The 15,611-nt window shown below is 48.0% G+C and overlaps 1 protein-coding gene across 1 annotated transcript in view; it reads left to right on the forward strand.

The window, feature by feature from the left end:
• The window catches only part of cdc16 (cell division cycle 16 homolog (S. cerevisiae)), a 34,094-nt gene extending 18,771 nt beyond the window's left edge, over positions 1–15,323 (forward strand). The window contains exons 7-10 of the mRNA XM_085998369.1: positions 3,788–3,849; positions 10,303–10,438; positions 12,267–12,357; positions 14,702–15,323. Of these exons, the coding sequence (XP_085854495.1) occupies positions 3,788–3,849; positions 10,303–10,438; positions 12,267–12,357; positions 14,702–14,985 (573 nt within the window). The 3' untranslated portion in view covers positions 14,986–15,323. The remainder of the gene's footprint in view (positions 1–3,787; positions 3,850–10,302; positions 10,439–12,266; positions 12,358–14,701) is intronic.
• The last annotated feature ends 288 nt before the right edge of the window (positions 15,324–15,611 follow it).

Genomic DNA, 15,611 nt, shown 5'->3' on the forward strand with positions numbered 1-15,611 from the left:
ACTATGTATTTATTCTCCAAGCTGGTCAGGAAAGCCAGTGACCTTTAACTTTCTCCTGACCCAGGGTTGGCCAATGAAAGAAAAATAAAGATTTGCCTTTCACGACCACCGGACGTCCCAAAGCGCCTTACAGCCAATGAAGGACTTTTGAAGTGTAGTCACTGTCGTAATGTGGGAAACGCGGCTGCCAATTTACACACAGCAAGCTCCCACAAACAGCAATGTGATAATGACCAGATAACCTGGTTTTAGTGAGGGATAAATATTGGCCACGACACTGGGGTGAACACCCTGCACTTCTTCGAAATAGTGCCATGGGATCTATTATGTCCACCTGAGAGGACAGACGAGGCTTTGGTTTAATGTTTCGTCCGAAAGACGGCACCTCCGACAGTGCAGCACTCCCTCAGTACTGTACTGGGAGAGTTAGCCTAGATTTTGTGCTCGAGTCTCTGGAGCGGGACTTCTTCTGACTCAGAGTGAGAGCCAACGCTGACACATGGGACTGTCAGTTAAACTGGCTACTGCCTCCCAGACATGAGCTCCTTGAAACTTTATTATACCGTAGAATCGTACAGCACAGGAGGAGGCCATTCGGCCCATCGTGCCTGTGCCGGCTCTTTGAAAGAGCTCTCCAATTAGTCCCACTCCCCCCTGCTCTTTCCCCACAGTCCTGCAAATGTTTCCTTTTCAAGTATTTATCCAATTCCCTTCTGAAAGTTACTGTTGAATCTGCTTCCACCGCCCTTTCAGGCAGCGCGTTCCAGATCACAACAACTCGCTGCGTAAAAAAATGCTTCCTCCCCTCCCCCTCCGGTTCTTTCTAACTCCAGTTGAGCTCTGATCGATGGGGCCGTTCAGTCCCATATGTGTCAATGTTTGCTGGGATGTTTTAGTGACTTAAATTCTCTCAAGTTGGAGTGGGTTGCAAGAGGCACCATTCTGGATAGATAAAAACATAAGAAATAGGAGCAGGAGTCGGCCATTCGGCCCCTCGAGCCTGCTCCGCCATTCAATGAGATCATGGCTGATCTTCTGCCTCAACTCCATTCACCGGCCCGATCGCCATATCCCTTGATGCCTTTACTAGTCAGAAATCTATCGACTTCTGTTTTGAATGTACCCAATGACTGAGCCTCCACAGCCCTCTGGGGTAGAGAATTCCAAAGATTCACCACCCTCTGTGTGAAGAAATTTCTTCTCATCTCAGTCCTAAATGGCCGACCCCTTATCCGGAGGCTGTGGCCCCTGGTTCTAGACTCCCCAGCCAAGGGAAACATTCTCCCAGCATCCACCCTATCAAGCCCTGTAATAATTTTTTATGCTTCAATGAGATCCCCTCTCATTCTTCTGAATTCAAGAGAATACAGGCCTAGTTTACTCAATCTCTTCTCATACGACAGTCCCACCACCTCAGGAATCAATCTCGTGAACCTTTGTTGCACTCCCTCTATGGCAAGTATATCCTTCCTTAGGTAAGGAGACGAAAGTTGTACACAGTACTCCAGGTGTGGTCTCACCAAGGCCCTATATATTTGGAGTAAGACTTCTTTACTCCTGTACTCAAATCCTCTTGTAATGAAGGCCAGCATACCATTTGCCTTCCTAATGGCTTGCTGCACCTGCACATTCACTTTCAGTGACTCATGTACAAGGACACCCAGGTCCCTTTGAGCATCTGCATTCCCCAATCTTTCACCATTTAGGAAATACCCTGCCTTTCTGTTTTTTCTACCAAAGTGGATAACTTCACATTTATTTTCATTATAATCCATCTGCCATGTTCTCACCCACTCACTGAGCCTGTCGAGATCCCCTTGAAGCCTCTTCACATCCTCTTCACAACTGACACTGCCACCTAGCTTTGTATCATCAGCAAATTTGGAAATGTTACATTTAGTCCCCTCATCCAAATCATTGATATAGATTGTGAATAGCTGGGGCCCAAGCACCGATCCTTGCGGTACCCCACTAGTCACATCCTGCCATCCTGAAAAAGACCCGTTTATCCCTACTCTTTGTTTTCTGTCTGTTAACTAATTCTCAATCCATGCTAGTATATTACCCCCAATTCCATGTGCCCTAATTTTGTTCACCAACCTCTTGTGTGGGATCTTATCGAAGGCCTGCTGAAAATCCAGATGCACCACATCTACCGGTTCCCCTTTGTCTACTCCACTAGTTACATCCTCAAAGAACTCCAATAGGTTTGTCAAACAGGATTTCCCTTTTATAAATCCATATTGACTCTGCCCAATCTTACTATTAGTTTCTAAGTGCCCAGTTATTGCATCCTTTATAATAGATTCCAGCATTTTCCCAACTACTGATGTGAGGCTAACAGGTCAGTAGTTCCCCGTTTTCTCTCCCTCTTTTCTTAAATAGTGGGGTTACATTTGCTATCTTCCAATCTGCAGGAACCGTTCCAGAATCTATAGAATTTTGGAAGATGACAACCAATGTGTCCAGTATCCCAATGGCCACCTCTTTCAAAACCCTAGGATGTAGGTCATCCGGTCCTTGGGATTTATCAACTTTTAATCCCATTAATTTTGCTAGTACAGTTCTTTTACTAATAATTTCTTTAAGTTCCTCATTCTCGCCACACCCTTGGTTTTCTCGTATTTCTGGGAGGTTTTTTGTGTCTTCCTCTGTGAAGACAGAAACAAAGTATTTAGTTAATTTCTCTGCCATTTCCTCATTCCCCATTATAAACTCTCCCGTCTCTGACTGTAAAGGACCTACATTTACCTTCGCCAGTCTTTTCCTTTTCACATACCTATAGAAGCTTTTAGAATCCGTTTTTTATATTTTTCACTAGTTTGTGCTCATATTCCATTTTCCCTTTCTTTATCAATTTCTTGGTCCCCCTTTGCCGATTTCTAAAAAGATCCCAATCCTCAGGCTGACTGCTTTTTCTGGCAACTTTATAAGGTTCCTCCTTTGACTTAATACTAGCTTTAATTTCTTTTGATAGTCATGGTTGGATCATTTTTCCTTTGAGTTTTTATGCTTTTGACTGAATTTAAATCCACATCTCCCAGCGCTACAGTTCCAGAGAATTTAACCCGAGAACAAATTGTAACTTTAAAATAATATTTTAATATAAATCATACCATGGCAAAAAGTTAGAAGTTCTGGGGACTTGACAGTGCTGGTTCCTTTAAGTCTACCTAATACACAGTTTTCCGCTCCCACCGCTAGTATGCTCCCTGCACTCGTCCAAGTCTGCACTGAAGCTATGCTAATGAGCTGACCACAGAAAATTGGGTGCAAACCGCATCCTTCCCTCTCTGTCTGTCCATTTGTTTTAAGCTGCAGCCACATTGAAAGGTCCAGGCCACTGCTTCCTCATTCCAAGTACGTGCGCGCACCTCTTGATGTAGTAGGTTTCTGCTTTTTGAAAATGTATTCTCTGGATGTGGGCGTCGCTGGCAAGGCCAGCATTTATTGCCCGTCCCTAGTTGCCCCTTGAGAAGGTGGTGGTGAGCCGCCGCCTTGAACCGCTGCAGTCCGTGTGGTGAAGGTGCTCCCACAGTGCTGTTAGGGAGGGAGTTCCAGGATTTTGACCCAGCGATGATGAAGGAACGGCTGATATATTTCCAAGTCAGGATGATGTGTGACTTGGAGAGGAACTTGGAGGTGATGGTGTTCCCATGCGCCTGCTGCCCTTGTCCTTCAAGGTAGTGGAGGTCGTGGGTTTGGAGGCTGCTGCATTAAGTGTGTAGGGAGTAGTTGTTTGTTGTAACTGAGTAACATCTTAAGGTTTGCCTGGTTTCTTTTGCAGGTAACTGTTGATAAATGGGAACCATTAATGAATAACCTGGGACATGTATGCAGGAAGCTCAAGTAAGTATCAATGGCCAATGTGTCCATGTGAGACTCCAGTCCTCACAAGTAAATGATGTCCATTTTCCTCACTTGCTCTGGATAGTGTGTTGTAACATGGTGTGATTTACAATACAGCACTTGTAGACAAACAGAAGCGTGTGTCCAGAGAATATGCTTGCGTTTCTTTGCTTCATTAGTAATGCAGAATATCTTAATCGTGGATTTACGGTAATAGGGGAAGAATTCTCATATTTCTAACTTTCAAAAGGGAATTGAATATATACTTGAAAAGGAAACATTTGCAGGGCTTATGGGGAAAGAGCAGGGGGAGTGGGACTAATTGGAGAGCTCTTTCAAAGAGCAGGCACGATGGGCTGAATGGCCCCCTTCTGTGCTGTAAGATCCTATGATCTGGATATATGCCCCCCCCCCCCCTTTTTGAGCAGAATATCTGTGTCTCTAGGGCCAAGTTTTAACCCTTTGTGGCTGAGATCTGGACCAGTTACACAGCAAACTGGTTTCAATGTGGATAAAATATAAGGTCGCAGATCAGGAACTGAACGAAGCATTTAAAGGCCAGTGAACCCATTAGTTGCCACTTGGGAATTAAACTTCCAGCTGTGTCTCTGCTGAACTGGTTCGACTGGTTTTCCAGCTCTGCTGGCTTGTAGAGAGCACTTGCTGTCCTGTGACTCGTTCTGCTGGTTTTCAGCTTTGCTGGTCGCTGAATTGTGGTTTTACTTTTTCTACCTTGACCTCCAACTTGCGCCATCATCTTTCTGCATTGCTACCGACTCTAATTCCTACAGCAACAACCTCCATCATCGAACTCCCTACCCTTCAAATAGCTTCTGGACTTCACTCACCTGCTTTCATAATCATAATCAACTTTTATTGTCATTGTTAGTGCACAAGTGCAGTACAACGAAATGTAGGCTTGCGGCTCCCGAGAGTGTACATTTAGATTAAGACATTTAAACATTCAACATACATTTGGCTTGTAATACATTAACATAAACATAACCATAATAAAGTGCATTGGCAGATGTGCAGGCTTTAGAGTTTATTTGTGGAGTCCAACTGGATGACAGCCCTGGGAAAGAAGCTGTTCCTAAATCTGGTCGTACGGGCTCAATGCTCTGTACCGGCTCCATCCTGCTTGCGTCGGCTTTACATAAGAACATAAGAAATAGGAGCAGGAGTCGGCCACATGGCCCCTCGAGCCTGCTCCGCCATTCAATAAGATCATGGCTGATCTTCGACCTCAACTCCACTTTCCCGCCCGATCCCCATATCCCTTGATTCCCCGAGAGTCCAACAATCAATCTATCTCAGCCTTGAATATACTCAACGACTCGGCATGCACAGCCCTCTGGGGCAGAGAATTCCAAAGATTCACCACCCTCTGAGTGAAGAAATTCCTCCTCACCTCTGTCTTAAATGGCCGACCCCTTATCCTGAGACTCTGCCCCCTAGTTCTAGACTCTCCAGCCAGGGGAAACAGCCTCTCAGCATCTACCCTGTCAATCCCCTTCAGAATCTTGTATGTTTCAATGAGATCACCTCTCATTCTTCTAAACTCCAGAGAGTATCGGCCCATTCTACACAATCTCTCCTCATAGGACAGCCCTTTCATCCCAGGAATCAATCTAGTGAACCTTCGTTGCTCCGCCTCTAAGACAAGTATATCCTTCCTTAGATGAGGAGACCAAAACTCTGCACTTCCATGGGACCTCTGACTTTGACCCTGGCCTCCCTACTATTGTCCCCAACCTATTCCCTGCTACCAGGAAATATGTATTCCATTAATTGTTAAATTTAAACAGGCCAAAGCGTGTCGACTGTGGCTCAGTGCGCAGCACTCTCACCTCTGAGTCAGATGGTTGTGGGTTCAAGTCGCAGTCCAGGGACCTGAGCACACAAAGCTAGGCTGTCACTCCCATTGTAGTGCTGCGGGAGTGCTGCACTGTCGGAGGTGCCGTCTTTCGGATGAGACGTTAAACCAAGGCCCCGTCTGCTCTCTAAGGAGGACGTAAAAGATCCCACGGCCACTATTTTGAAGAGCAGGGAAGTTCTCCCCGGTGTCCTGAGCCAATATTTATCTCTCAACCAACATCACTAAAAACAGATGATCTGGTCATTATCACATTGCTGTTTGTGGGAGCTTGCTGTGCGCAAATTGGCTGCTGTGTTTCCCACATTACAACAATGACTACACTTCAAAATGTACTTAATTGGCTGTAAAGCGCTTTGAGACATCTGGTGGTCGTGAAAGGCGCTATAGAAATGTGCGTCTTCTTTCTATGTAACCTGAGCTTTTCCCGTGTCCATTCGCTTGTGCACTTTGGCTGCTGCTCCGGACCCGAGCCATTTCACTTGTTCCCCCTATTTTCCTTTTCTCTCTCTCCCTCCCAGACCGCGCTCTCCTGTCGTCATGCCTCCTTTCATCTCTGATACTCTGCCCTCCCAAACCCCTACCCCAATCTTTCATTACTCTTCGACCTTCCTACGCTCCTGCCGCCGTCCCAGGCTTGACTCCCTCTTGGATAAGCCCACAGCTTCCCTCTCTGCCTCTCTTGGCATCCTACGAAGGGCCCATCGAGGCACTCGTCGCTGCCGCCTTACGAGCAGCAACCCCAACTATCCCATCCTACTCTCTCGCCGACCTTCCCGCCCAGCGCGCACACTGGGGGGCAAATCTTGCCAATCTCCTCCCCATCCAACTCATCCCCCCCCCCCCTCCCAGTGCTGACCCTATGGATGCTGGCAGTGGGTCAGCCATCACTGACCCTCTCCGCATCTCCCTCCAGGATGTCCGTTCACTTGCAAACAAGGCCCTTCCCATCCATGAGCTTATCGGGGATGATTACATCGACATCATGGCCCTGACGGAAACTTGGCTGAGGGGTGATGACACCTTACCCTTAAATGAAGCCTCCCCGCCCGGCTATACCTTCCACCACTTGCCCCGCTCAGACCGCCGTGGTGGCGGTGTGGCTCTCATCACCAAATCACACTTTGGTCTGTCCCCCTACTCCTCCGGCACTTTCTCCTCCTTTGAGCATCTCACCTTATTCCACCCCTCTCACCTCTCATTTAAAATTCTCATTCTCTACCGCCCACCCAAGCAATGTTATTACTGAGATATCTTCACTGTTCTCCTCCCTCAGCCTCTGCACCGAACGACTTCTCATCCTCGGTGATTTCAACCTCCATCTCAATTCATCATGCTCTCTCTCCTCTGAGTTCACTTGCCTCCTATCCTCCCTTAATCTCTCCCTCCATGTAAACTCCCCAACCCATATTCATGGCCACCCCCTCGACCTTGCCATCTCTCGTGGCTTCGCTGCTCCCATTGTGTCAATTGCAAATAAGGCTCATCTCGCTCTCCACCCATTTCCCCCTTCCACCCCCTCCAACCCTACTTCCTTCTGTGTCCGCCCTGGAAAAAACTCTCTCAACTCTCTTACAACTGCACTTATGAAATCCCAGCTGTCCAGCCTCCGGCCCTCCATTTACCATGACATTTCTGCAGCAACCGATCTGCTCAACCACACCCTCACCACCACCTACTAAAACAATTGCCCTCTCTCACCCTGGCTGTTTCCCCTGGTATGGTTCTCATCTTTACTCCCTTGAGTCCAAAGGACGCAGACTTGAAAGGCTATGGCGGACAACTGGTTTAGCCATTCATCGCCAGATCTGGCTGGACCATATAAAGCATTATCGGGCCCTGCTCTCGTCTGCCAAAACTGCTCACTGTTCCAGAATCATTCTGGAATGCAAAGATAAACCCCAGTTCCTATTCTCTACTGCTAACTGTCTACTTAAACCCCTCTGCCTTGTCTCCTCCACCCTCGCCTCCGATAACAAGTGTGAGGAGCTCATGGACTTCTTTATCACTAAGATTGTGACCATCCGTTCAGCTGCCTCTGCCACTTCCCTTCCTTCCCCTAGCCCACCGGGCCAAACTTCCTTGAAGGTTCCCCCCCCTGCCCTAGCCCTGAACTCTCATCTTTCTCCAGTTTCTCTCCGATCTCCCCTCATGACCTCTCTGTGCTCATCTTGTCCATGAGGCCCACTTCCTGCTCCCTCGACCCTATTCCCACCAAACTGCCGACCACCCAACTTCCTTTCCTGGCTCCCATGTTAGCTGATATTGTTAATGGTTCTCTCTCCTCCACGTACTGTCCCCCTCTCCCTCAAATATGCTGTCATCACCCCTCTCCTCAAAAAAAACCCTTGATCCCACCATCCTTGCAAACTACTGCCCCCTCTCCAAAGTCCTTGAATGTGATGTCGCCTCCCAAATCCATGCCCATCTTTCCCGCAATTCCATGTTTGAATCCCTCCAATCAGGTTTCCGCCCCTGCCACAGTACCGAAACGGCTCTCATCAAAGTCACAAATGACATTCTTTGTGACTGTGACAAAGGCAAACTATCCCTCCTCGTCCTTCTCGACCTGTCTGCAGCCTTTGACATGGTTGACCACTCCATCCTCCTCCAACGCCTCTCCACCGTCGTCCAGCTGGGTGGGACTGCACTCACCTGGTTCCATTCTTATCTATCTAATCATAGCCAGAGAATCACCTGCAATGGCTTCTCTTCCTGCTCCCACATCGTTACCTCTGGTGTTCCCCAAGGATCTATCCTTGGCCCCTCCTATTTCTCAGCTACATGTTGCCCCTTGGCGACATCATCCGAAAACACAGCCTCAGTTTCCACATGTACGCTGACGACACCCAGCTCTACCTCACCACCACTTCTCTCGACCCCTCCACGGTCTCTAAATTGTCAGACTGCTTGTCCAACATACAGTTCTGGATGAACAGAAATTTTCTCCAATTAAATATTGGGAAGACCGAAGCCATTGTTTTCAGTCCCCGCCACAAACTCCGTTCCCGAGCCACCGACTCCATCCCTCTCCCTAACATCTGTCTGAGGCTGAACCACACTGTTCGCAACCTTGGTGTCATATTTGACGCGGAAATGAGCTTCCGACCCCATATCCGCAGCATAACAAAGACCGCCTACTTCCACCTCCGTAACATCGCCTGTCTCCACCCCTGCCTCAGCTCATCCGCTGCTGAAACCCTCATCCATGCCTTTGTTACCTCTAGACTTGACTATTCCAACACACTCCTGGCTGGCCTCCCACATTCCACCCTACGTAAACTTGAGGTCATCCAAAACTCGGCTGCCCGTGTCCTAACTCGCACCAAGTCCCGTTCGCCCATCGCCCCTGTGCTCGCTGACCTACATTGGTTCCCAGTTAAGCAGCGCCTCGATTTCAAAATTCTCATCCTTGTTTTCAAATCCCTCCATGGCCCTCGCCCCTCCCTATCTCTGTAATCTCCTCCAGCCCCACAACCCCCCGAGATATCTGCGCTCCTCCTAATTCTGCCCTCTTGAGCATCCCTGATTATAATCGCTCCACCATTGGTGGCCGTGCCTTCTGTTGCCTGGGCCCTAAGCTCTGGAATTCCCTCCCTAAACCTCTCCGCCTCTCTTTCCTCCTTTAAGATGCTCCTTAAAACCGACCTCTTTGACCAAGTTTTTGGTCATCAGCCCTAAATTATCCTTCTGTGGCTCGATGTCAAATTTTTTGTCTTGTAACACTCCTGTGAAGCGCCTTGGGACGTTTTACTACATTAAAGACGCTATATAAATACAAGTTGTTGTTGTTGAAACGGCAGCACCTTTTCTCTCAGTCGTGCTGGGATTAAATCACAAAGCCATTAATTCACTTGAACCGCTTCCTTCATGTTTAACTGATGCGCAATTAGTTACATTGGCAGACTCGAATCATTAGAATGGCACTGACGCTCACTTGTGCAGTATTGTGTCCAATTCTGGGCACCACACTTTAGGAAGGATGTCCAGGCCTTGGAGAGGGTGCAGCGGAGGTTTACCAGAATGTACCAGGGCTGAGGGACTTCAGTTATGTGGCGAGACTGGAGAAACTGGGGTTGTTCTCCTTCGAGCAGAGAAAGTTAAGGGGTGATTAAATAGAGGCGTTCAAATTCATGAGGGGTATATAAAGAGAAACTCTTCAGTGGCATAAGAGTCGGTAACCAGAGGACACAGATTTAAAATCATCGGCAAAAGAACCAGGGGGAAGATGAGATTTTTTTTGTGCAGCGAGTTGTTGTGATCTGGAACACGCTGCCTGAAAGGGCGGTGAAAGCAGATTCAATAGTAACTTTCAAAGGGAATTGGATAAATACTTGAAAAGGAAATATTTGCAGGGCTGTGGGGAAAGAGCAGGGGGGAGTGGGACTAATTGGAGAGAATCTTTCAAAGAGCCGGCACGGGCACGATGGGCCGAATGGCCTCCTCCTGCGCTGTAAGATTCTACGATCTCCACATCTCTTCAGTTTCTGCATCTTATTAAGCACGTTGTGTGTAAACAGGGCCATTCTCAATTCTGAAAAGTTTAATAATTGATTAAACCTTTACTTTTCTTTCAGGAAATATGATGAAGCATTAGATTATCACCACCAGGCTCTCGTCCTCATTCCCCAGAATGCGTGCACCTATTCTGCTATAGGTTATGTGCTGAGTCTCATGGGCAACTTTGAGAGTGCCATCAACTATTTTCACACGGTATGGTTTTTGATCACTTGAATCTCCTTCAGACATAAAACACACTGACCTTCAATTGATTCTATTTGCTGCCCAATTGCTTCACTCCATTATAGAAAAAAAAAAGTGTTGTGTGATGTTTCCTTTGTCTTTCTCCCCAGGATTGTCAGAAATGGGGAACTGGGTGACGCACTGCGTTAGACACCTGATTCAAATGGGGTGAAAGCCTCCTTTGTCTGATGGCAGTAAAGGGTTCTCTCTCTGAAATGAGTTTGTGATGATCGGGGTTGGGGGGAGAATTTTTAAAAAATTATTTCCTGGGATGTGGGCGTCGCTGGCGAGGCCGGCATTTATTGCCCATCCCTAATTGCCCTTGAAGATGGTGGTGAGCCGCCGCCTTGAATACAACTGAGTGTCTCGCTGGGCCATTTCAGAGGTCAGTTAAGAGTCAACCACGTTGGTGTGGGTCTGGAGTCACCTATAGGCCAGACCGGGTAAGGGTGGCAGATTTCCTTCCCTAAAGGACATCAGTGAACCAGATGGGTTTTTACGACAATCCGGTAGTTTAATGGTCACCATTACTGAGACTAGCTTTTTATTCCAGATTTATTTAATTTAAGTGAATTTAAATTCCCCCAGCTGCCGTGAGTGGGATTTGAACTCGCGTCGCCGGATCATTAGTCTCTGGCTTACTAGGAGAGGGCTCATCTGAGGCTGGACAGAGTAGAGAGAGCTTGACTCTGCATCTAACCATTGCCATGCCTGGCCTGAGAGAGTGCTTGACACTGACACAGGGTGCCTGAAATAGAAAGTGTTCCATTCCCCAGCACTGACGGCCCTTGCATTGATGAACACACAAAAAAAAATTAAATTGAAAACCAAATCTGCCCAAATCAAGTAAGATTTTTTTTAGAAAATCCTTTTCATGACTTTTTTGACAGTTACAGTTATACGACAAGAGGGAGCCCTGTCACCTCCCCTCTCGCCTTCAAAGCCCTTCTTAAAAGTTCAATTTGTCTGTGATTTTCCGTCCTTGGCAACAGCTTGCTTTTATATTGTGCTTTTAATGTAAAACGGTGGCCTCTCACCGTGGAGAGAGAGAGAGAGAGAGAGGGGGGAAATAGTACTGAACCATGGAGGAGAAATTAGGACAGGCAACTTCGATTGGCTGTAGAGATTGGGGGGCGGTGGGGACTTTAAACCGCTTGATGGCGCTTTGCGTGATCCACTAAGTTTGAGCGGAAACTTGAGCAAAAAAAAACCACTTCTGAAAACCAGCGCAATTTGCTCCCGGATCGCCGATTGCGTCCAAAGTGGAAACTGTTGGCCAATGTATTCGGAATGTAGGCTGGGATTTGCCACCTCTGCTTATGACGGACAATCACGGACTGGCGAGCACGGAAATGGAAAGTCCTGGCCACAGCATTGAAACTGGGCAGGAAATGATCCCAGTGAAGTACACCTCTCCACACGAACGCTTCTATTTGCAGTCAGTGTATTGCGAAGATTGGAATGTACAGGATCACGGAAGACTCCGCAGTCCACTCACTCAGTCAGTCCCGACGACTCAAAACCGCTCAGTCGCCCATGCGCTCAAATATCGCTCCAATGAAATATTTCCACACCGCCTGCCTCTCGGGAGGTGGGGGGGAATCCACGCCACCAACCACCACCCTCTGTAAAGTAGTTCAACCTACACCACCTGTGACCCCCTCTCTCTCTCTCTCTCTATCAATCCTACAAATATGTTGAACCAGTTAATTACTGCAGCTACTTCTATTTTAAATATACACGTTGAGTTCCTGTGAAGGTGGGCGACTTGTGTTTGATTTTTCTTTCTCTTGTTCAGGCCCTGGGTCTTCGCAGAGACGATACCTTTTCAGTCACGATGCTCGGCCATTGCATAGAGATGTACATTGGGGACACAGATGCCTATATTGGTGAGCAACATTCTTAAAACGTTTCTACGGGCTTTTTGGCCATTATCGAGGCTCATTTAGCTCTGATTCAGAGAGACTGGCATTTGTGAGTTGGCTCCCAGCCTCCGCTCCATCGACCACATCAAGCCCCAGAATAAAAGCAGCTTCGTTTGCCCAGTTAATCAAAGCATCTTTTTTTCTAAGTAAGAAAGAAAGTTTTGCATTTCTACAGCACCTTTCACGACCTCGGGACGTCCCAAAGTGCTTTACAGCCAATGAGGTACTTTTTGAAGTGTAGTCACTGTTGTAATGTAGGAAACGCAGCAGCTAATTTGTGCACAGCAAGCTCCCACAAATAACAAGATGATAAATGACCAGATCATCTGTTTTAGGTGGTTCAGGGATAAATACTGGCCTAGGACACCAGGGAGAACTCCCCTGCTCCTCTTCAAATAGTGCCATGGGATCTTTTGCATCCACGTGAGAGAGCAGGCGAGGCCTCTGTTTAACGTCTCATCCGAAAGACGGCACCCCTCCGACAGTGCGGCGCTCCCTCAGTACCGCCCCTCCGACAGTGCGGCGCTCCCTCAGTACCGCCCCTCCGACAGTGCGGCGCTCCCTCAGTACCGCCCCTCCGACAGTGCGGCGCTCCCTCAGTACCGCCCCTCCGACAGTGCGGCGCTCCCTCAGTACCGACAGTGCGGCGCTCCCTCAGTACCGCCCCTCCGACAGTGCGGCGCTCCCTCAGTACCGCCCCTCCGACAGTGCGGCGCTCCCTCCGTACCGCCCCTCCGACAGTGCGGCGCTCCCTCAGTACCGCCCCCTCCGACAGTGCTAGCGCTCCCTCAGTACCGCCCCTCCGACAGTGCCGCGCTCCCTCAGTACTGCCCCCTCCGACAGTGTAGCTCTCCCTCCTTACTGCACTGGGAGTGTCAGCCTGGATTATGTGCTCAAGTCTCTGGAGTGGGACTTACACCCACGACCCTCTGACTTGGAGGTGCGAGTGTTACCCACTGAACCACGGCTGGCACAGGAGTTGTGGCAAAGGACTGGGGGATGGCTAATGTAGGAGCCCTGTGCAAGAAAGGGGAAAGGGATAAGCCAGGATGTCATGGACCAGTTTTAATTAACTTGGTTGAGTAAACTTCTAGAACACGCAATGTGGGATGAAATGAGTCCGTGCTTTGGAAGGTACGAGCTAAACCGGGCCGATCAGCATGGAGTTCAAATGGGCAGATCGGAAGGTGTTAGCTAAGGTGTCACATAAGCCTTGTGACATTTAAAACAAAGAAATTAGATCGGAGGGATGAATGTTGGCTAGGATACTGGGCGAATCTCCTGCTATTCTTCGAATAATGCCGTGGGGATCATTTACCTGAGCAGACAGGTGTGGTCCTGGTGTAATGTGTCTTTTTTTTGATAATTAATTCTCGGGATGTGGGCGTTGCTGGCATGGCCGGCATTGATTGCCCATCCCTAGTTGCTCTGAGAAAGTGCTGCAGTTTTTGATGTAACTGAGTGTCTCGCTGAGCCACTTGAGAGGGTGATTAAGGGTCAACCGTGTTGGTGTGGGACTGGAGTCACATATAGGCCCAGACCGGGTAAGGCCGGCAGGTTCCCTTCCCTAAAGGGATTTTAGTTGGGTTTTCATGACAGTCCGACAGCTTCATGGTCACTTTTACTGAGACCAGTTTTTTATTTCCAGATTTTTTTGTTAATATATAACTGAATTCTAATTCACAAATTACCATGGTGGGATTTGAGCTTGCATTCTCTGGATTACTAGTCCAATAATCTAACCACTACACTAGCGTACCCATAAATCATCTCCAACAATGCAGCACTCCCTCAGCACCACAGCGGTGTCTCAGCCTGGATTATCGGCTAAAGTCCTAGCGTGGGGCTTGAACCTGCCACCTTTTGACTAAGGTGAGAGTGGTACCAACTGAGCCAAGCTGATGCCGAGCAGTGATCCCTTCAGGGGTGCCATTGTTTACTATTCAAATTAAGGTTGGTAGTATAATTGACACCGCATTACTTTCTGACGGTTTAAATGGTGGAACCCAGAGGAGTCTCTGAATCCTATTGTGCAAATAGGAGACGCAGAGATCGATAGATTTTTGAATATTAAGGGACTCGAGGGATATGGGGATAGTTCAGGAAAGTGGAGATGAGGTAGAAGATCAGCCATGATCTCATTGAATGGCGGGGCAGGCTTGAATGGCTGACTCCTGCTCCTATTTCTTGCGTTCTTGGGAAGAGGCCATTCGGCCCAACCTGCTTGTGCTGGCTCTTTGAGAGAGCGATCCAAATAATGCGTGCTTTTTTAGAATTGCCATAAAGGAAAATGTTCCATTCATTGCAGGGACGGAGATAAAGGAGAAACTGGGGTGCTACGAGCTCGACATGTCGGCAATGAAGGCACCCGTGATCAGAAAAATGATTTGCCCCTCGTGGGAGGAGAGGGAGCTTGACGCTGAGTTTGAAAGGCAGCCCCTGGAAGAAAGTGGCATCATGGCCCTGGACCCCTCGCCTCAGCAGGGCAAGTTAGCAAACGCCGGCGCTCCTCCTGAGGACACCCCACTTTTCATGGAGATGAATGAAAGTGACATGATGTTGGAAGCCTCCTTGTCTGACCACAGCACCTGAGTGAGTGCCTTTTGACCAGCCACTTCTGACCAAGAATTTTGAAACCGTCCCTCACCTCCTGTAGCAAGTTTATTAATCCGAGCGGTGCCAATATTCTGTGTTGTGCAGTGCGGAGTTAGAACTAACGGCAGTGCTGGTGAGACGGGGCCCGCCCAGCAGACAGTGATCCACTCCTCCTGCACCAATATTTCAGTAGCAGTAAACTAGTAAAAGTGATGGTTAATTAGGGATTTAATGATCGCGTGGTGACCTGCAGAGTGAAAGGTGATCGTGAGATTTGGAAAAGTTGCAACCTGTCAATTCATTGTATTAAAATCTCAAAAAAATCTTGGCCTCTTAATATTGCTCCATCTTTGTTCAGCGACTAATCTCCGTGTCCCCCTGCACAGCCCCATAAGTCATAGAAATTACAGCACAGAAGGCGGCCATTCGGCCCATCCCGCTTGTGCTGGCTCGTCCACAACAGCTGTCTGCTCTGATCCCTTTCCCCGCTATCTTTTTACATCGTTTTATCTTTCACATATAGTTTCCATTGAGATCTTATACAGAACACTATTACAGTAACCAAATGTTTTATTAACGTTTATTTTTGAAAATGTTCCCTATAAATGATGCAAGAATGCCTC

Source organism: Somniosus microcephalus, chromosome 10, assembly GCF_052327205.1.
Source record: "Somniosus microcephalus isolate GS21.2 chromosome 10, FLI_Smic_1.0, whole genome shotgun sequence".
NCBI classification, from domain to species: domain Eukaryota; kingdom Metazoa; phylum Chordata; class Chondrichthyes; order Squaliformes; family Somniosidae; genus Somniosus; species Somniosus microcephalus.